The 22,641-nt window shown below is 35.5% G+C and overlaps 3 protein-coding genes across 3 annotated transcripts; 1 reads left to right on the top strand and 2 right to left on the bottom strand.

The window, feature by feature from the left end:
• Positions 1 to 519: 519 nt before the first annotated feature.
• LOC113757936 lies at positions 520 to 4,570 on the top strand. The gene is made up of 3 exons (XM_027300999.1): positions 520 to 705; positions 3,956 to 4,076; positions 4,362 to 4,570. Exons 1-3 carry the CDS (start codon positions 619 to 621, stop codon positions 4,568 to 4,570), a joined length of 417 nt encoding a protein of 138 aa, XP_027156800.1. The 5' UTR covers positions 520 to 618.
• Positions 4,571 to 4,692: 122 nt separating this feature from the next.
• LOC113757934 (isoflavone reductase homolog PCBER-like) lies at positions 4,693 to 6,131 on the bottom strand (the record flags this gene model as incomplete). The annotated part of the gene is made up of 3 exons (XM_027300996.1): positions 4,693 to 5,477; positions 5,600 to 5,803; positions 5,888 to 6,131. Coding segments are annotated over 3 exons (621 nt in total), but the record flags the coding sequence as incomplete, so codon positions are not given.
• Positions 6,132 to 12,375: 6,244 nt separating this feature from the next.
• Positions 12,376 to 14,804, bottom strand: LOC113757935 (disease resistance protein RPM1-like). The gene is made up of 2 exons (XM_027300998.1): positions 14,559 to 14,804; positions 12,376 to 14,463 (listed from the first exon to the last, which is right to left on the bottom strand). Exons 1-2 carry the CDS (start codon positions 14,802 to 14,804, stop codon positions 12,376 to 12,378), a joined length of 2,334 nt encoding a protein of 777 aa, XP_027156799.1.
• Between the last annotated feature and the right edge of the window lie 7,837 nt (positions 14,805 to 22,641).

The following is a 22,641-nucleotide window of genomic DNA, read 5'->3' as shown; positions in this document are numbered from 1 at the left end:
AAACAAATAAAATTGCTTCATGCCAAGAATAAACTGTGAAGATTCCCGGTTATGCTAATGCTAAGTAAGGAACTGCATTATCCCTTCACTAATATCTAGAATAATTCTATAGGGTTAGAATTTGGCTATAAGGACTGAAAAATTTAAGAATTAAACAGTAGTATGCTTTTAGTAACATGTTTAGCAAGTGAGTTTTTTGGGTATTTATCTAAAATTTTACTGTAATTTATTGTAAAAGTTTTTAAAAAATTTTTAAAGTGCGTAAATTTTTGAATATTTTAAAGTGTATAGTTTAAAAATTTTGAGAAATTTTTTGAGATTAATATAGTTAAAACTTTTAAAAAACTCGTAACAAACAGGGCTTAAGTGGAGAGAATCAGAGAAAAAACACAAAAAATTGGGTAGTATAAAAAACTCGTTTCATACCCAAATTTTGAAGAGGTGCCCCCGCCAACGATGAGAAGAAAGGGGGGGGGGGGCGGGGAAGGGGGGAGATAAATACTGGAATTTAAATGGCTGAAATGCTTCGGACAACACAAAGAGGAGCAGAAGAAGTAGTCAGAGTGAAACTAAAAACCAAGGAGGAGCTGAAGCCCTGAGAGCAGCACTCTGCTGTGAATGATCAGAATTCATCGTTTTGACAACAACGCCCCTTCTTCTCTCCTCAATCATTCCCACTCCGGCTTCCTATCTCCTGCCCCATCAGTAAGGCCTCCCTTCCCCTCCTATGCAGAAAGTTATTTTTTTTTTATTTTCTGTTTTGTTATTTCGTACTTCATTCGCATTTATTTATGGAATTTGCATCCGGGTTTTTGAAAAATTTGAATTTCATTATTTGGGTTAGTATGGGCAATATGGTGATTGGAAAAAAAAAATGCTTTCTTTGTTATGCGGAGAGGGAAAAGTGCAACAAAAAGAAGCCACGTCCAATTCTTGGAAAGGGTAATAACTTCTGCTGGTTTTTTAGTTCTTTCCAGTTTTCAATGTTCAAAATAAGAAATTTTAGACATAAAGAAAATTCATGCTGACTTAAGAATCAGGACTGTTGAATTGGTTTATTGAAGTTGGTTTTGTGGGATTCTTAATTTCTGGCCAAGTTTGGTAACTTGGGATATTTGTAAGTGAACAAGACTGTAGTGGACTTGAATTGCCTATATAATGTGTTTGCAGCTGTAAATGTTTTGGTGTAAGATGAAAAGCAGCAGTGTTATGGAATTGGTTTCTAAACAAAGGGATATTGTATTATCAAGCATAAGTAAACAGCGAATGGGATGGCGACTAATAGGTAAAACTTATGAAGTTTGGAGAAGTGGGGAGCTATGCAGCAGGTAGGTACAGAAATATTGTGTTGTTCAAATGTGTTAGGTATTAAGGAGGGGGGAAAAACAAACAAACTAAAGTTGTTTACTGTTTTAAACATGAGAAGTGTTTGGAACTGAAGTGTAATGCTAATAGCCTTCATTTGAGAGAAAACTGAGAGAATAATGCAGTCGACACAGTTTCCATCTGTTGAACTTAGTCTAGGAAAAACGTTTATGATTTTTCGGTTCTAAACTTGATTAAGATTTCAGTTGGCAGACAAACAGAAGGATAAGATGTCAATAATCCTGCCAATAGGTTATTAACATCTGAGTCTAGTAACTGGAATCTTTTTTGCTTTTGATCTTCCGCTTCATCCATTTATCTGTAATTAGTGCATTGTTAGGTCACAGATTAGTATGGTTTATTCCTTGTTTACATGTTTTATTCACCTTGTGTTGCTCACTCTGTCATTTGTCACTTGATTCAATCAAGTGACTCCATTTAAGTCTGCAGTGCCTTCTTGAGTAACTGACATGATTCTTCATCCAAAATGCAACACTGGTTAAGTTCTTTGTCACCCATATCTTTCCAGTGTATATATATGAAAGAGTTACCATTTTCCTGAAATTTGAAGAGGCTTATGGATACGTAGTTAGCTTAAGCTTGTACATAAGTTAACTCATTTCGGCTAAGAACAAATTCACCTTACTAATACAGAAGCTTTGCATTGTTTGCTTTGAAAATAGAACAAAAACAATAGATAGAAGATATGCAATATTTTCTACTGTAAGAAAAAAATTTATAAATATAAAAGCAAATAAATAAGGGTATGATTTTATTTCTCTAGAGAATGACATGGTCTTAAGTGATCATAATTCTTGGAGGAGAAAATCATGAGTCCAATTTTGTAAGGCATTTGAGACATCAGATATTCTGTGCATGTATTATATGGCTGATTGTGAGTCATGTAGCACGAGTTCTTGAGTAGTAGATATGTAAGCATCATTTTTGCTTTCAACAATAGAAAGGCATTCTTCATTGCAGCAGCTTTGGATAATTGTCTTTTGTTCATACTTAAAGGAACTTGTATAAGCATAAGATTTTGCACTATTCTAGGGCTATAAGGAACCAAATAATAGGTGGATGATTTAGAGTTAGCTTAAAAACTTGTGGCAGACGCCTTTTTGGAATTGTTTTTGGATATATTTACACCAGAAGCCAACCATTGCTGAGGTTTATTACCATGTGAATGAAATGAATGAGTTTCAGTTATATTTGAAGTCCTCTGCAAAGCCTGTATCGTTTTTATTTTTTGGACCTTTATGTGTTGCAAAAGGGAGGCAAAGAGTGAACTAACTTGGAGAATGCAAAGGTGTGCATCTAGTGCTTGCGACATTCTATTCTTTTGACTTAATGGAGTTTTTATAAAAGCTGTGTGTGCTGAATGTTTTCTTAGGACATTCTATTCACGACTGATGTAACCAATAAAGAGTTTAAGGGAAGATTAGATTTACATAATCATGGGAACTTGGCTGAATATTGAGTTTACCAACTTTGAAGAATGGGTAACCTTTTTAGGATCTTGAGGTATTTGTTAAAAGTTTAAGTTCTACATATTTCAGTAGAATTAAAATTTATGGTGCTTAAGTAGCTTATAGGTATTTACGTATTATGAGTATTTGGTAAACTGACAGTGGAGGACACTTTGGTCGTTGTTTGAGACCCTGGGCTTATATATTGACTTTGATGGAAGGGCTTTTAATTGAAATGTTGGGGTTCATTGCCTCAAGTTCCTGCCATAAGATGTTCTGGTGCCTGGGGGCTGAAGCCCAGTACATTCTTCATCTTCCACCGGACACGTACCCAGACACCTAGGTTTGTAAGGCCATCCATGAAGGAGTTAAAGTTATTCATTGGTGAATTTTTTATGCATGGCTATTCTAGGTAAACAGTTTTCTCGTGAAAACTGGCGCAGAAATGGCATCTGGTCTAGCTGGTGGTGATCTGTCGTTATTCTTTATAGTTTTTTTTTTCCATTGATTTGCACAAAATCTGATTGACTTTTAGCACTTTTGATTTTAGAAGAATGCATCTTGCATTAGAAATTTTTTTCTAATTAGGTTCCATCTTAATAGCTGTATTAATTTATGAAATCTTGTTCAAAAGAGTGACAATTAGCACAAGGATAAATCAGAAATTGATTGTACAATGGTCTAGGGGCAGAATACTCGAGTTTGGGAGCAATTCTGACGTAATTGTCTGATGCGATTTTTAGCAGAGAAATTGCAGTTAAATGAAATGCAGTTCTTGAAGACAATTGCCTTTGGCTTTTATATACTTATGCAACCGAACTTGTGCAGAATCAGCATGAATGATATTTTTCACCGTCATATTTTTTTTCGGGGTTTGGTTGATCTGATCGGTTCGTACAATTTTATATATATGAACTATCTCAATGGGAAAGCCTGCTTGCATCTAGAGGGTGTAAAGTGTAAAAATCAGCTTAGTATCTTGTCACCGGTAACTGCAGTACATTTTCTTACATGTCTTGTTCTGTATGTAAAGCTAAATAGGTTAATTCAAGTTAAGTCACATTTATGTTCTGTGAGATGTCGACCAGTTATATGGTTAAATACTCTTTGCAGTATTTCAGATCTTTGAGTGTTTGGATGCGAATATGTCAGCTAAAGGGATGAGAATATCAGTAAGTACAGAGGAGGAACTTGGCAGCAGTATGGAGAGGAAAGATGCCGCCGATGACTTTGGAGAACCTGGTAATAGTTTAAGTCTGGTATTTTAGTTTATACGCATGCTTCTACCGATAATGCAAATTATAATGTATAACTACCTGCAAATCCCTCAAAAATATAGAGATATAACTACCTGTAAATCTACAAAGAAAATGAAGAGGGTGGGGATTTGTCTGCAAGAATAGGTAATATGACTTATATGCATGAAATAATAAGAACAAGTTTAGTTAAAAAAAAAATATGTTACTATAAAGAAAGGGAATGGGTAAAGAAAATACCTTATGATAGCTCCATCCCTGTGACATACAGTGGTCCGTGGTGAGGAAGGTTTTTTGAGTTCAGTTTTGAAATTGCACATATTCATGGTTGGCATTTGGGAAATTGATGAACTCGGATGTTTGATCATTTGTTGTTTAGTGTACCAAAGGACTTCCGAATCAACCATACTGTATATACTAAACATCTTAACTATTTTTTGTTGCTCTCAAATTATTTTTTATATATCATTTTCTAGGTGATGGCAAGCTTAATCATGACTTTAATAGCTTAGTAATGACATATTCTTTTTTATTTTGGTGATGAAATCTTAATTCCTAAACAAATAGGTTACAACCTCCAAACATGTTTCATATATAAAAACAATGAAATCCAAATCAAATCGCGACTGTGGAGAAACATCACTCTCATGAAAGCTGTTGAACAAGGGTGGAAAAACATCAAGATCAAATCTACAAGCACAAGACTTTTGACTCAAATTCGGAAGTTCATCAAAATAGCTACAGATTTGTTTTCTATGAGCTTCTTGTATAGAAGTCTTAGTAATTTGGCCTTAGGCAACTGTTTAGATAAGAAATGGTCCACTTCCTGAAAACTCAGGTCTCAAAAGAGCTCAATCAGATGAGCAGAACTATGCCTGTGTATCTCAATATTTTCTGAAATTCCGGATCCTAGGCCAGGACCAAGGAGACGAGGAGTATATGATTTGTCTTACATTGTCCGGAATTTAGCACCGTTATCCAACTTTCTCGACTATGTAGTTGTAAGTATGAAGAAAGGATGCTCAGAGGCAACCAGATGATGATTTCAAGTTGGAAGAATTCAACCCAAGTACACAAAAGACAGGATACAAATTAAGGGCATATTTTATTTCAATCACATTCATGACAATCCTCATCTGGAAGAAGAACAAAATCTAGTAGTGCACAAGAAACTGCTGCAAAAATCTGGTAGAGCTAATCTGAAAGTATCTAAGCTAATTTGATACAAACTGGCTGAGGTACTCATCAAGTGTGGTGTATTTAACATCAGGATAGAGCTCCGTTGCCTCCATGCCAAAAGAAACCTTGATCTCAAAGTTGGCTATTTCTCCCTTCACGAAAAATGTGTATGCCAAAGACAGGAGCAATTTTAATGGCATTGAAGCCTCTGCGAAAGATACAAGAAAAGAAAGCAATTTGATTAGAACGTGGAATAGGTGTTAATAATAGTAGATGCTATTGTGTTAAAAATTAGCAACTTGTGCACTTTTTTTCTTTTTGTTAGATGACCTTGAATTTTCTTAAGAACTTCGTCCCCTGGAACGCAGGTCTTTTCGAGGGTCATGCCGATTTTCTTTTCCCACAATGATACTATTTCGTTGTAGGACAAAGTGTTGGCAGGGGGTGTAACGTACACACTCTTGTTCAGAGTCCTTAGGTCATCTGCTGCTTTGATGGTGTATGCAGCAATGTCTTCTTCCTTGGTGAAAACAACTGCAACGAAACATGAAATTGAAGAAAAGAACGATGAACACTAAACCAAGAAAGAAATGCAGCAGACGAGCTTCTTTCGGATACTTTTTGGATTTCTATCACCAAGAATGACAATCTTGTCTCTGGGAGGACTTGCAGACGAGCTAGAGTCTCCAAAGTTGTTGAGGATATAATTCAGGTAACCAGCAAATCCGTTAAACACTAAGTAAGTGTAAGGTGTCCCTTCTGCCTCAATAGCTCTGCGGATCTCAACCTTGGTCCTGCATAAGCTAGCAGCAGGCTCAACAGCATGCACACGATCCACATCAACCCCAAATTCAGAAGGTAAAAATCTCTGAAACCAAATACAGCTCCTTCTTTAGGAATATGGAAGTCACAAATCACAAAGGGATAAACGCAAAAGATAAAAATCAAGAAAGAATTTGTAACACTGTATTGTGCGTACGTTGATGTTTCCAGCTTCTTTAATTGCTTCAATAATCTTAACTTGATGAGCTACCAAATCTCCCCTGACTGCAGAGATCACTATGTCAACTTGTTTGATTGCATTTACCAACTGCTGATGACTGTGTAGATCTCCCTGTTCAGCCCATACATACATGTCAGTTTCTAGAATTTCTTGAAAAAAATTGAAACAGTATTTAGACAACGAAGGAAGAAATAATAGCACACATGAAGAAATATGACTCCCAAACTCTTGAAACTCTCTATGATGGCTGCCCTTTTAGGATCTGAAATTGTGCTTTCTCGGACCAGTGCAAACGTTGGGTGCCCTGCTTTTGCGCTCGCTTACACTGAATATTTCCCGATGTTTCCAGTGCCCCCAATGATCAAAATCTTGCTTTTCACATCCATTTCCAACTCTAGGATAGTAGACTACTGCTGCAAAATTGGATGGAAACCGTAAATTGATGCAGAAATGTGCTTCGTGCCTATAGGCTGCAGTTTCCTTTTGATGCTCTATTGGCTTCTGAAATTTCTAAAATGCTGCAGGGATTAATCAATGGAAGATTCGACAGTTGAACATTCTCACGAGGTTTCCCAAAAAATCATGGCACTAACGGATTCTTATTGGCCAAGATGCGCAATGTAATAGGAGATTGCGAAAGAGAAAGGTCAAAGTCAAGAGAAAGGTGAAACTTAACGGTAGGATCTCTTCCCTGAATCGGTGATGACCAAACCTGAAGTAAGCGCTGCCGAACAAAATGTTGAAGTAAACAAAAAAAAAAGAGCATAAACTTAGTATTAAACGTTAAACAATGCGTTAGAAAAAAAAAATGAAGAACAACATTATCTTTCTTTCATATATTCATCATAACTGATAGAAGCACGTCGTTATAGGCATTTGGTACAACGAATCCGAACAATGCAATTATATAATTGATGAGAAAATCGTTCAAAACGTTTTTCACATTTTTGTAAAATGATTTTTTTCGTCTCTTACGTCTAAAAATACAATTTTACGTCCTTTACAAATTCACATTAGTCAAATTTTGTCCCTGCTTAGGTTTCGGACTAATTTGTCAAATCATATTTCACATAATCTAATTGATAGCCCCTCACACTTTACAAAATGAATTTTTTCGTTCCTTACATTTCACAAAATCACTAAGCAAAATCCTCGATGACAATTAAAATGTAGCAATAATTGTTAGGAGGATTAAAAAGTATAAGCCATGAGGACACCTTACTCAATCAAACAATAGTTCGTGCAATGTCATTCCATCAATTTTGGTTTATCATCTTTTAATTCCGTGAAATTTGCTTTTTTTTTTTTACTTTTAATGTTATTATTTATTCATTATACTTTGATTTCATAAATCAAAATAGCTAATTTTAGTTGATCATAATTCAGACAAATTTGGAGCACGTGTACTTTCTAAATAAGAATAAATATCCTGTTATGCTTAGAATGACATAGATGAAAATTTTGGTTTGCTAAGTTGGGGAAAAAAAAAGGTATCTCGCATAGACAATCTAACAATACATTCCTGAGTAATTTAGAATTCCATTTTGTGTTGTTCCAATTAATTGTCTCTAAAAATTATAGCTATGAGGAGGCTAAATAAAACCAGCGGCAGAGGAGAAATTTGGCATGGAATGACAATCTTGAGATTGTCATGAGAATGGCAATCAAATTGTGATAGTAAATTTGCACAAAACAAATAACTTTTACTAGTTATTGTAACTTGCTATTTAAATATTAAATCTTATTAGATTTTTCAGCAAAAATTACCATTTTTTCCCAAAACTTAACATTTTTTTTTTATATATAAAACATACGATTTCTCAAGAAAAACTTATGACTTCATTAACAAATCTTACCACTTTTTTAGTGAAATTTCGTATATCATTAACAAAAGCCTTTCTATTTTTTGAACAAAACTTCCCTTTTTTTGACAAAACTTGCTACTTTTTCAAACAAAATTTATGACTTTGCTAATAAATTTTAACATTTTATCATGTACAATATGCCAGTAAAGATCTAAATAATTATAAGATTGATTACTACTGCCAAATGGGAATTGGCTGGAGACTTGAATAGAACTGAATAAGGGACAGCTGTAGTACAGATGAATAAGTACCAAGAAGATGCCCAATTGGATGTTATTTGGCACCGGATATTTGATAAAGCTACCCCAGATGGGTGGTTCATTTAAATGTTAGTAGAAATTGCTGATAAAGACGACTACCTAAAAGTCTTCGTGGAAAATTGACCGCCTGCTCCTGGACACAAAATATTGGACAGAGGATCCCGGCTCCTGCTCTCGAGCGATGTATATATTTTGTTTTTCATCAAAATTATCAGTATGAACCAGTCCATCGATGACTTGGGATAGGGATTGTTGTCAGGTTAACCGTCTTGAACGATTTTTGTTAATGTATTGAATAATAAGTTAGGTCGTCAATGAAAGTCCCCATACGCCGTGGGAAAATCTGTATGTTTTGTGGGAAAAAAATTAAATCCTTGGAGACATATTCGAGATTCAATTAATGGAAATGTTCACTCGCTATCAGTTGGTTGATTTACTGATTTACGCTACCGTAGAACTTCCACCCTCTTTTTTGTAATTTAAATTAATATAAAATGTTTGATAGAAAAGCACCAAACCAATTGAAAATTTGTCAAATGTTTTGGGGTTTGGACAATTTTGGTCTTTAAAGTTTCCCTGAAGGCATATTTAGTCCTACCAATTTCCAAATTTTCACCAGTTATGTATATTGATAACAAATCAAATAATTTGGCACCAAAAAAAGAGTTTGTGGAATAATGAATTAAGTCTAGTACACTATTAATGTAAATATTTTTTAAAGAAAGATGACAAAAATTAGCAAATATATGGGGTATAATATGAGTATTTACTAACTATTCTTAAAAGAGGGAAAGGAAAGAAAAAAAAATTAGAAAAACTTATTGGAAAAGTTTCCGTGATATCTCAAAACAATTGCCAAAATAGAAAAACATATTTTAATATTTGATTTGGATATGAATTTTATCGAAGGTAATCAATATAGAAGTGCATGTAAAAACCACAGTATGGAAAGAGATGTGATTTTTTTTTTTTAGCATCTCTATATGTTTTTTATTTTTGTCTGTCAACATGTGCCTTTGTGAGCGATGGCCCCAGTGGTGGAAAGAAAAGAGTACTAGAGAATTTTCTATGACTTCTATTTTACCTCTGGGCTCTGGTTGTTGCCCTGTGATAGTGGTAATAGAGGCAACCTTGGTGGTGGTTGTGGAGGTAGAAAAATGGTAGTGTTCGTGAATTTTGGTGGCAGAAAGAATAATATAAGACCAAAAAAATACCAAAAAAAAAAAAAAACTCCTCAATTGGGTTGGAAGTCATTGCTCACTAGGGAATGGCAGCAATGGAACCACCAACAAATGATGCGGAAAATATTCTGGACTTCCAGGCCTATGAATTTTCGGCTCCATTTGACCGAAATCCGTCACTTAGCCCAACCTCAACAAGGCTCTACATAATCGTACTGTACAATACTCAACTTCACGGGCCCTAAGCTCTGTGTCAAAACTCCTCAGGTAATCATTTTGTCCTTCTTTTTTTAAAAAAAAAAATTCTGTAGATAAATAGATAAAATGGTAACCGATGTAAATGTTGGATAACGGGCCCCACAAGTAGAAAATTCGTCTAGTTCATGCTAGTTTGTGTAATTATTAGAATCACTGGGTGAGACACACACTCTATGTGTGCGTATCTTTTAGGAAAAAAGTAAATAATGAAAAAGATATAAAACAACAAACTAGTTAGAGCAAAAGAATTGATAATAGAGTATTGGGATTTTTTTAATTGAAGTTAGCGGGAAGACTTGGATATATATAGTAGTAGTGGATAAGTACGGAACTTAGAAGTAGCAGTTATGCCAGCTTGGATGGTATGGAGTATGAGATGGCAATATAATACTTCATTATGCAAGGACAAAATTGGAATAAAAAATAATGATAGAATTTTTTTAACACAAATCACAACTATTTGGCAAAAAACTCTTGAAAATACTCGCAAAACCTCTGATATTAAATTGCGCACAATTAGTAACATAATTTTAGAGTACTAGAAGAAGGGAGAGGGATGGATTGGATGGTAAGAAGGAAGGGAGTACAAATAAGAGATCTTGGGTTCAAGACTTTCTACTTACATTAAAAAAAAAAATACAATAAAAATAAAATAAAGCAAGAAAATCTCTAGTTTGATCAAACAATGTTACAATAAGATGTTTCCACCACTTGTAAAACCTACCAAAGAAATCCATATTCTAAATTTCAAAATTTTGCCTACTAAGGCATTTCATCATACTAAATGAAAAAATTACTAGGCATTTCATCATACGGAGGGTACTATATTTGTTCATGTTACTCTACAATCAAGATTAACATGATAGTTTTTTTCTAGTCAATAAGATCTTTGTACAAATTGCTATGTATTAGATTAAGAATTAATTTTGTAAAATGAAGTTCCGGGTGAATTTACTTCATTAGACTAAATGGTCCTCCTTTGCTTAAAAAAAAAAAAAAAAATCTCTCAAGGAAAAACATATGGATTAGGGTCCGTTTGTTTCGGGTGAAAATGTTTTCCAGGAAAATATTTTCCTAATTTCCCGTGTTTGGTTGCACAAAAGTTACTGAAAACATTTTCCTATGTAAAATATTTTCACTCATCTTATGGAAAACAACTTCCTTTCCAAAAACTGACTGAAGTTGTTTTCCGAAATGCATGCATCCGCCTGTAGTATGTTCCAAACTTACTGAAAAATCTGTAGTATGTTCTTTTTTTTTTTTTTAGTGTAAACAGGAGGACTTGAACCAAGATTTTTGACACTAAATGGCCAGCAATTTGTTTATTGCTTAAGGAGATATTTTTTTATTCATATATACATTTCTCCAAGATTTTTAAAGTTAACAATGAGATAAATTTTTTATTTTGCATGGGAAGAAGTATGTAGTTATAATGTGTAGAAAGTAAAGATAGAGATAAAAGTGAAAATATTTCAAAAGTTAAACAAACACCAGAAAAATGAAGTAAGAAAATATTTTCAATAAACTAACTAAACACTTGAAAATGATGAAAGGGAAATGATTTTCATGGAAAATTACTTCCACGGAAAATATTTTCCCAAGAAAAACATTTTACTTCCAACCAAACAACCCTTAAGATGTTAAAAGTAGGGGAAAACATGAGGTAACGAACTAGTGTTGTACCATCAGTTTTACTTTACATGGCCTGTGGTATCTGAATCGCATGAAATGAAAAACATGTTCCAATTAACTGTGTTCATTGCAACCCTGTCAAGTTTCTGTGTTGTGATAATGCCAAGATTAAGGTAGCTCCTATTGAAAATCACAAAGAGTTGATTAAGAGTTATTTACTTCCAAAATCGAGGGAGGATTCAAATTCAATTTTGGAAAACATCGATCCCCGGATTAACGGAGTGTTCTCAACCCTGTTAAGGTAGCTCCTTTGGGGTAAAATCAGATAAAGATCTTGCATCCCTTATTTTCTGAAAATTTTTTCATTTGTAAATTCAAAATTGAGAAACTAGTTCAATAATAATATTATATTTTTCAGGCATGCATTTCTGAGATCAAGAATCAAATTTCATTTGAGAAAAATATGCCTACAAACTGAGAATTTCGAAGAAAAATAAATGCACACTGAACCTTCAAGTTCGGACTTCAAAAGGTTTTATCCACGCTTTACTAATTTGACTAACTTCATCTTTTGTGCTTCATACACTTCAATGTTTTTTTTTCTTTTGCAGATGCTCTGTTCTATGTCTTATTGAACCAGAACAAGTTTGATGGGGCCAACTACAAAAAGGAAATCTAAATCGATATATGAACACATGCTATTTCGAGGAATTGAGGGTGATTGTAGCTATTTCATGATATGATTTGATACAAATGTAATAAGCAGTAGAAAGGAAAAAGTAAACGAGAACCCAATGAAATAAAAGGAAAAGCTAGTAAGCAACCTGAGATTTATAGAAGAGATGAGTTTACTGAATATCAATTAATGTTGAAAGCTGCAAAGAGTTGTCTCTTAGCTTCTCTTCTCTTAGAGTAACGTCCATTCCCACTGACCATCAATCCAGCGACCAATGAAAACTTGAGGGATATGAGAAATAGTCTGATAATCTTCACTCCGTTTATCCAAATTCTGTACTTTGTGCATTAGCTCATTAGACATTTCATAAAACCCAAGAGATTCAAGTCTGGTCAAGTTTTGGATGCCCGAAGGCAACTCCTGCATCAGTTTGCAATCACCTAAGCGCATAATTCTGAGACTAGGCATTGATTCCTCTTCCACTCTCACCCATTTCAGTCTTGTTAATTGCCCAAGCTCTAAGCGCTGGAGTTTTTGAAATCCTCCAACCTCGAAACACAATGTCTCCCCTTCATAAGCACGATAGAGACTAAGTGATATCAGATTGGGCAAAAGTCCGAGGGAGCTTATTACATTCTCATCCTCTCTCAACCTACTATTGTCCAACTGTAAGGTTCTCAAGGATTGAAGTGATGTCACCCATTGTGGTACTCTCTCTAAACGCCCATTCAACGTCAGATGTGTGAGGAATTCATGCTTTGGAGAGACGGAATGTTGGAGATCAAGGGTCTCACCTTCTTTAATACAGGAGATGGCCAACTCTCGAAGGTTGGTCAGCCTCAAGAGGGAGGAGAGCAACTCCTTTCCATCTTCTCTTCTCAGCCCTGTGATGTCTAATCGTCGCAACTGCGTTAGCTTTCCAACCTCCCTTACTATTTTATCACTGTCTGCTTCTATACCACACAGCTCCTCCAAACAAATAAGCTTTCCAATTCCAAGTGGACATTTACAGCCCCAAACTGCATACTCATTTGAATAATCACCCCATCCGCCTAACAAAAGAGAACGGAGTTTTCTTAGCTTTAGAATTTCTGCAGGCAACTCTGTTACATTGGTTCCTACCAGATTTATAGCTTCAAGGTTTTGAAGCTGCCCAATAGATTTTGGAATAATTTTAACTCCAGTTCCCTGGAGATTAAGATACCTGAGATGAAATAGTTTGAAGACTTGCTTTGGGATACTGTCCAATTTAGTTCCATACAAATCCAACGCCTTTAGCAACTTGGGATCACCACATAAAAACTTGGATAAAAATGTAGTTGTGAGAGGATCTTCATACCCAAATATCACCACAGACCGAAGACACTTTAAGCTAATAAATTCTTGTGGATTATCAGTGAAGTTGCGGATTGCTAGGTGTCGAACTTTTTCAGGCCATCTTGTGTAATATTTGGTGGCTACCGTCGTGAAGTCCTGCTCTTTAGATTTTGAAACAAGGATTTCACGCACAAAATCGTGGAGACCACATGTATCCAATGTGCCATCGGTCGATGTGGATTTAACTTGGATTAAGCTTCTGTTGATGAGTTCTTTCATATAACTCATAGCAATATCGGTGGATGTTATTCTTATTTTCTCTTCTACAAATCCTAGTGCAATCCATTTTGGAAGTATATCATCCACAAGAATTGAATAATCTTCAGGGTAGATGCTTAGATATAATAGGCAGCTTTTAAGATAGTGAGGCAAATCATTGTAGCTAAGTAAGAGTACCCTTTTGATCCTGTCAAGCTTACCACTGCCATCTGCCTCGCCACCAAAACCATGAAGAATCATCTCAAATTCATCTGTCTTTTCCTTGTCCTTCAGAGCCAAAACACCACCTATTGCAACAATTGCAAGTGGTAGGCCCTCACATTTTTTCAGTATTTTTTTAGCAACTTCTTCTAGATTTGGAGGACAGTCATTGCACTGAAATGTTCTATTGCAAAACAGAGTCCAAGACTCTTTATCAGAAAGAGGCTCCATCTTATAGATGAAGCCAAGTGATCCTAAACAGGACGCAGAAGCTATATCGGCTATTCGCGTTGTCAATACAACACGACTAGCAGTATTGCAGTCAGGCAATACACATTTGATAGCTTCCCAGGCATCTATCCTCCACACATCATCAAGGACAAGAATGTACGTTCTTTCTCGGAGGAAGTCTCTGACAAATTCAATCAGCATATTATCATCCATGGATTCCACTCGGCGAGGGACCGGCCGTCTGATTTCGTTGTACAACTGTTGGATCAGGTTCTTGATGATGCCCCTGAACTGAAAATTTTGAGAAACAGTTATCCAGGCATGGCTCTGAAATTGTTTCTTCACTGCAGCGTCATCATAGACTTTTTTCACCAGGGTAGTCTTGCCGAGTCCCCCCATTCCCGCAACCGAACTACTTTCAATTGGGAATGGTCATCAAGGATTTTGAGATGAGCCTCTGCTTGTTGCTTACCGAATCCCAACAATTGAGCTTCTTCAATGAAGAGTGATTGAGCACGAATGTCAAAATCAGCATTTGCTTGACCGGAAGAGCTGAAGCCGTTCTGTCTTGCAGTACCATATTGGGACTTGGCTACCTCGATACCTTCTGAAATCTCTCCAACGCTGGCCATGAGTCTTATCCCAAAGAAAAATTTTTTTGGGATGGGGGCGAGCTTTTGCATTCTTTTATTGAGTCTAGATCTTTCCAGCCTTGCCATAGAAATCCATCCATGCTAACACGAGCAAAGCGGAAGGTAAAAATCATCGAGAACATCCTCTGATCATAAGCAACTTCCTTGAACCTGCTTTAGCCCATTCTTGAAGTTGAGAATCATTGTCTTCCTTTGCTTCTGCTTTCTCTGAGGAAAGCCTTCATGCTCGAGTTCAGCTTTATGAATTGAAACGTCTGATTTTAAGCCCCCCAAGAGTGTGTGCTCCTGCGGAAAGCAAGCGTTGAGAGCTGGTTAATCAAAAAACCTACAGCACTCTCTGCCCATGACGCTCATCAAATTTCTCAAGAGGTCGGTTTTCTTATCAAGCAAATTTTCGAAGTTGTTCCAAATTTCAGTATAGAGGATGTGGTTTATATGAGCCAATCAATTCTAGAATTTTTATAAATTTGAAAGAACAGCTTATTCAAGAATGATATGGATTTGGGAACTGTGCATTTTTTTTTTTTGGTAGTATAGACGCATGAGTTTTATTTGGCACTTGCATAGTACTATTAATGCGCTTTACAAGCAGAAAAAGCAAGGCTCGCATGCTGCCTACAATTAACGAAAAGGGCAGTTTTTTGTTTTCTTTGTATATATTTTTTTCAATATTGGTCATTGATCAATTATGTAATGAGTTATAAAACTGTCCCCTTCATATCTTTTCATATTAAGAATAACCTTTGTACTAACCAATTCCTAATATAACAAGAGAAATAAATATTTCACGGATTTCTTTTAACCAACCATTGGAGGTCTTGGATTCTTATCCTAAGCCGACAGACGACGACTTCACAGTGGCAAATGGTCAATGGAAAAAGGAATGGTTGTGATGCTGTATCTTCCAATAATGCAAGGGACAATGAAATCGACTCCGCGGTCCATCGTCAAAAGTTTCCCATTATTTTTTGCAAGTGGATTTCCCTGTAAAGCATATTGATCTTCAATTGGACGACTCAGTCATTGGATGCCTGCGGTCCCAAATAAATGCTCAATCAAGCTCATGAAGCATCATGTTCTATTTCCTCATAAATTCATATGCTGTTTGTTTTTTTTTTTTTTAAATTCTGAGTGTCAACTACAATTGTCAGTGTTCTTGGCCAAAGTCGTTCTATTATAATTACTTCAGGTTCCAAAAACGTGAGTAATATCATGTTTTATAAAAAAAAAGTGTAAGTGGCAAATGTAAACCAAAGGAATGGTTGCATGGCCACATGGAACAAGAGACATTATTTCACACACACGTTTCCTTATCAACATCACACTGAAGTTGGCTTTCAAAGGAAAAAACAAAAGAGTCACATTCAACTTTCGATTCTTGGTTCTACAATATCTTGTAAGGTCAGAAATTAGCTGGACATGACATGGTTGCCCAATGGAAAAGAAAAAAGAAATCAACTGAAGTTACCAAATGCTATGAACCTTTGGATCAACGATCATTATAATATCAAATTAATTACTCTTTTTAACAATTCCTCATAATTGTTTGTGAATTTTTTTTTTTTAAATGTTGGCATTGAAAAGGGACAATATATCACTGGAAAAGTTATTAAAATTAAATGTGCCCATATTTCTTTAAATGACTGAAAAATGAGATATATACAGAAGTGGTAGATAACAACTGGAAGAGGCTCCTGCTATGAGTGCAGTGAATCATTAGTTTCAGTATCAAAGATGGGCAAATTATGCTTTATTCCCCTGTGGTTTAGTATTTTTGTTTTACATAATCCTCCTATGATTTCAAAAGCTCTACATAGCCCCCTTATAGTTTGGATTAAAGTGTCAAAATGACGAAATTTACAATCCATAACGGAGTCAACTAAAATATCAAAAATACTCCTATGTAAAGTTGAAAATTATTTATTAACCACAGGGGGTTATGTATATATATATTGAAAATCATAAGGGGGTTATATAGTAAAGCACTAAACCATAAGAGGGTTATATGGTAAAATATAAAAATCATACGAGGTTAGAGTGTCATGCATATTATGTTTATATATTTTGGTTACTTCAACCATTTTAGTTTTTAAACAAAAATAATTCCAACATTTTTGTAGTTTTCATTATAGATGATCATTTCCGTCACTTTGACAATTTAATTCAAATTATGAGGGATTATATATAGATTTTAAAACTATAAGGGGGGTTATGTAAAAATTATCTATACCATAGGGGGGTAAACTGTAATTTGTCCGTTAAAGATCAATATTTTCTACTAATAGTTGCTCTCAGAGCTTATGTATATGTTTGCTGTGGCCGAGTTGATTCATATGCTCATTTGACAATTAACTTCTACTTAGTCCACGCTATAACTTCAAGCTGGCTGCTTTTTCAACTACTATTTTGACATCTCTTTCCTATTTTTAACACCTTAGTGGTTAATATGTCGGATGATTCATAGAGCTTATGAAACCGGCCACAACCAGTAAAATCCAAACTCTGGAACCGATTTACTATTTTTTTTTCTTTTACAATTAAATGTTTGAACTGGGGTTGAAGAGTAAACCTAAAATTTATCATTTGCCTTCACGACGATCTTTATTCTGTTCGAAACAACTATTAGACATGATCCGGGAACAATAGAAAAGTTCCAAGTGGATATATGGGGATCTCACTTACTAATTTATATGTTAAGTGAAATCCACTTGGCATGTTATATAAAATCAAGTGGAACCCTTGTATATTCTCATGGAACCTTTTCATTGGTTCAGAAACAATTATTAGGCATGATCGACATAAAATTTTCCTCCATTTCAGCTAGCAATTCAAATTTTTTTTAAAAAAATTTGATTAAATCATGTTGCTCTTCCCTCATTAGCACTATCTTCTGTCTTTCAATATCTCTTCAATCGATACATGAATATACCATCGGAAATAGTGACTGAACCCTTCCATCCTTCCTTGGCACTCCCTTGCGCTAGCCATGTTTTGATCCATAGACCAGGTCACTATAATCACAAAAAATGTGGATGTATGACAAGCTTCTCAATGTTCAAATGCCCTATATTCACAATTTATTATTATTTGGATTGAGCATTATTTCTCCAATTTTATTTGTTTATATCATCATTACAATTTCCAATACACTTTTTTATCTTCCCAATTACCTTTTTATCTCATATATATCATATCACAAAAAAGTGCTACAGTAAAAATATCCCAAATAAACTTTACAATCGAAACAAACATTATTCATACATTTTAATAAATGTTAGTTTTTGAAAAATGAAAAACAGAAAAGACGAGATTCTCAAAAGCATCTGACACCGTAGTTAACTCAAGTCTCGTCATATTCATTCTATTCATCCGCTAAAACCAAACATACCTTTGTTTTTTCTTTGGAAAAATTGCCAATTTAGTCCCTAAACTTTTTTTTTCCGTCAATTTAGTCCCTATATATTATTTCTAGCCAATTGGATCCCTAAACCTATATGTCGGTTCCAATCAAGGATCTTTGCAGCGGCGCCACCGTATAATTTCCATTAGGTTCATAATCGTGCAATACAAAAGGGGCATTTTAGGGAATTCCATTCTGGCGCCTTTTCCAATTAAAAAGTAAATCGATGTAAAGCCCAAATCTAGGTACTACCTCTCTTGCACCAAAGAGAGCTGTCCAATTTTTGCAGACCCGCGTAGAAAAAGCACTGTAATTCAATGCATTCGAGAAAGAATTGGGACAAAGCATCCTCAAGCTCAGCCAGTGATCAATTTATTAACACCGTCAAAGGATCAAATGGTTCAGAAACAGGAAACTCGATTTATGAAGAAAACGAGAAATACTACAGTGGAGACAACATCGTGCGATGCTATTGCCAAGAACAATGCCGAATTGTGACTGCTTGGACAGAGGCAAATCCATCAAGAAGGTTTCATGGTTGCAGAAATTATGGGGTAATTTTTTTGTATGTGCATAAAGTTTAGAATTTGTTAAAATATTTCTTGTCTTTTAACTATGAAATGGTGGTAAATGCAGAAACGTGGTGCTTGCAGATTTTTTTTGTGGTATGATCCACCCATACCCCAAAAGATGAAAAATATAATGGGTGCACTTTTAAGGGACCTGAGAAGTGTTGAGAGAGAAAACGCAGCATTATTGATTGAAATGAACAAGTTGAAGGCAAAAGTGAAAATATTGTTTATAATTTGTATCTGTTTTGGCGTTTTACTTGTTTTTGTACTTGGAGGCAAGGAAAGGAAGAAACAAGGTTTGCTGGAATTGAAGATGTTGCAGTAGTTTTGAAGAATGTATGGAATTGTATGGTTCATCTGTACTTTAAAATGAAGTAAATACAATTGAGTTTTCATCTATGTTTGACTCTGTTTTGCTTCTGGATTTGTTATTACTCTGTTTTGCATCTGGATTGCTCATGTAAGTTTCTGTGACAAGTTCAATGTTATGCTGACAATGTTGACTGAAGTGGAAGAATTGCAGAAGTGATGGCCATTAAAAAATTGGGTAAACAACAAAAAAGCCCCCTGTGGTTAGGCAATCATACATAAAAACCCCTTGTGGTTTCATATCATACCAGTCGATACCCCGTGGTTTGAATTAACCTGAAAAGTGGACGGAAATCGTCAAATATTCGGCGTGTGTCTTAAACGAACTGCAAAGGCGCGTGCATATGCGAAAAACAGATTTCCACCACAAACTTTCACCTGATATGCCTATTTTAGCCTTCACTCTTTAATAATAAGAGACCAGCTTCCGTTTCTTCTGAGTCTTCATTCAATCTGTTTCCAGATTATTCATTAACTACTGTAGACACCAAATTTTTAGTGTATTTTTATTTACTGTTATTTTTATTTTTCATGCTAGTTTTTATTTACTTTTAGTCTTTTATTTTTGTTTTAAGTCATTTTAGCATAGAATTTATTTTTAAAAAAAAAAGGGGGAAACCCGCAAGCGGGTTTCAGGCTATTTAACAAATTACTTAAAAAAAAAAAAATTTTTTTACATGCAAGCTGCGTTGAGTTGCATATGCCCATCGGAGGGCCCTAGGATGCCCAGCAAACCTCCCCTCTCATCCTCACCCTTCAGGTGAGGGTTTGAGAGTATGTGTTTGATATAAATAGAACAGAAAAGCAGCTTTTAGTCATTTTACATAAGGGGGAAACCCGCAAGCGGGTTTCAGGCAGGCTATTTAACAAATTACTTTAAAAAAAAAAATTTTACATGCAAGTTGCATTCTTCAAAAGGGTATTTTCGTCTATTCACTCAGCTCCGTGAGGGAAACCCGCAAGCGGGTTTCAGGCTATTTAACAAATTACTTAAAAAAAAAAAATTTTTTTTACATGCAAGCTGCGTTGAGTTGCACATGCCCATCGGAGGGCCCTAGGATGCCCAGCAAACCTCCCCTCTCATCCTCACCCTTCAGGTGAGGGTTTGAGAGTATGTGTTTGATATAAATAGAACAGAAACGCAGCTTTTAGTCATTTTACATAAGGGGGAAACCCGCAAGCGGGTTTCAGGCAGGCTATTTAACAAATTACTTAAAAAAAAAAAAAATTTACATGCAAGCTGCGTTCTTCAAAAGGGTATTTTCGTCTATTCACTCAGCTCCGTCTGTTTTGCCGATTTCCGTCCACTTTTCAGGTTAATTCAAACCACGGGGTATCGACTGGTATGATATGAAACCACAGGGGGCTTTTATGTATGATTGCTTAACCACAGGGGGCTTTTTTGTTGTTTACCCTAAAAAATTGTTGCTCAGTCGAGTCATATGTAGTCATCAACTTGAGTGAATTGCATAAGTGATGACCATTGCTTGAATGAATGCAATATATAGTCATCAGCTTAAAAAAATTGCAGAAGTGATGACCATTGCTTGAATGAATGCAATATATATTCATCAACTTAAAAATATTGCAGAAGTGATGACCATTGCTTGAATGAATGCAATATATAGTCATCGGCTAATACGAACATCTTCAATTGGAACAATGCAATATATAATCAACAACTGATATATCAATTTCTAGCAAAAGTAATCAATTTCCCAAAAGTATATAACTGATTTCAGCTGTACAATTCTCAAAAGTAATCCAAGTCCTACCAGCCAAAAGAACTAGGTTCGGTTGTTGATTAAGGACCACAAAACCAGAGTAGATACAAAAGTGGACAAAAGAAAGCTAGTACAAAAGCTTTCAGATGGATACAAAATTGGACAAAAGACAGCTTTCCATCTATATATCTTCAGCAGCAAACAAAGTAGAACATCTCCAGCTTGCAACTACGTCAGCAGACATCAATTCCATTCTTCTTCACTGGTCATCTTGCTCATCAAGTATCCTATGAGCCTATAAATGCATGTCTAGTGAGAAACACAAGAACAATAGTAACACTGAAACAACCATCCTTCTACTCACAACAATAGTAACAATAGTAAGTAAAAAACTCACTCTGAGTTTTCTTCTACTCACAACAGCCATCCTTTTTCGCCAAGATTGTGCTTGACTACAAGTGCAAGTACGTTTGCTCTGGCCTGGAATATGACAAAAATAACAACACATAGTCCTTTTCTTTGGCCTCTGTGAGCTTTTAGTCGGTGCACTGAGTTGTACATCAATTTCTTCAGCAATTTCAGTAGCTTGCACTTCATTAAATAACCAAAACCAAATAAACAACAACAAAAGTATTACTAATCCAAGAAAAGAAAGAACTGAATGAACTTCATTACACTTGAACCTTACCAGAAACATGATCAGCATCTTCTTGCACCATACCAGAAATATGATTATCATCTTCTTGAACTATACCAGAAACATGATCAACATCTTCTTGAACCATACCAGAAACATGATCAGCATCGTCTTGATCCATACCAGAAACATGATCAATATCTTCTTCTCCTTTGGCAACCATTGGGCAGGTTCTAGCATTGTGACCAAGCACCTTACACTTTGAGCACTTGTTAATGTTCAAAGGTGGTCTTCTTTCACTGCTGTTATCTCCTTTAACATTCAGTTGGCATTTTCTTTTAGTGTGACCCTTCTGATGACACTTTGAGCAAGTCATCCGTGTGACACCCTTCCTGGATAGCTTTGTACAACCTCTAGAATCAGGCCTTGGCTCATCAGATTCTCTCCTTCTTGCCTTTTTAGGCCTTCCAGGCAGCTTCAACTTCTTTGGTGCACACATAGGGACGTTTTTAGATCTCTTCCAGTTATTAGGTCCATTAATTGGACCAATAGCTGGCTCATAAGCTTTCAGATAAGCATCTCTAGAATAACATTGGTGCACTAGACTTTCTGGTGCAGCTCCAGTCAATGCAATGCAACCAACAGCATGAGAGCAAGGTAAACCAGTCAACTCCCACTTTCTGCATGTACAAGTCATTGCCTTTAAATCAACAACAAATGTACTCCCATAAATAGGTGTCACCTCAAATCTGGATTCATCAGACCACCTAGCAATACTTGATCTAGAGTCCTCCTTAATCTTTTCAAGTTTTTTTTGAATTTTTGGACAGATAACATCATTTCTTTTTCTCATCCACTCTCTTTTTGTTCTCAATCTTTCCATCAGGTATATCCTAATATTTTCTAACATACCAAGGATGAGCTTTTCTCTTGCCTCTAATATCACAGAATTAAAGCTCTCACATACATTATTAAGAAGTATGTCACACTTGCAAGTAGTCCTAAAATATGACCTTGACCAATGGTTGGGTGATGTGTTATCAACCAGCCATTGGTATGCACTCTCATCATATTGCCTCAATCCCTCCATTTCAGCTTCAAACTTATTAACATA

The sequence above is a fragment of the Coffea eugenioides genome, unplaced genomic scaffold (assembly GCF_003713205.1).
Source record: "Coffea eugenioides isolate CCC68of unplaced genomic scaffold, Ceug_1.0 ScVebR1_3431;HRSCAF=4641, whole genome shotgun sequence".
Taxonomy (NCBI): Eukaryota; Viridiplantae; Streptophyta; class Magnoliopsida; order Gentianales; family Rubiaceae; genus Coffea; species Coffea eugenioides.
Note: the sequence above shows the minus strand (reverse complement) of the source record. Positions and strands in the feature narration are given on the sequence as shown.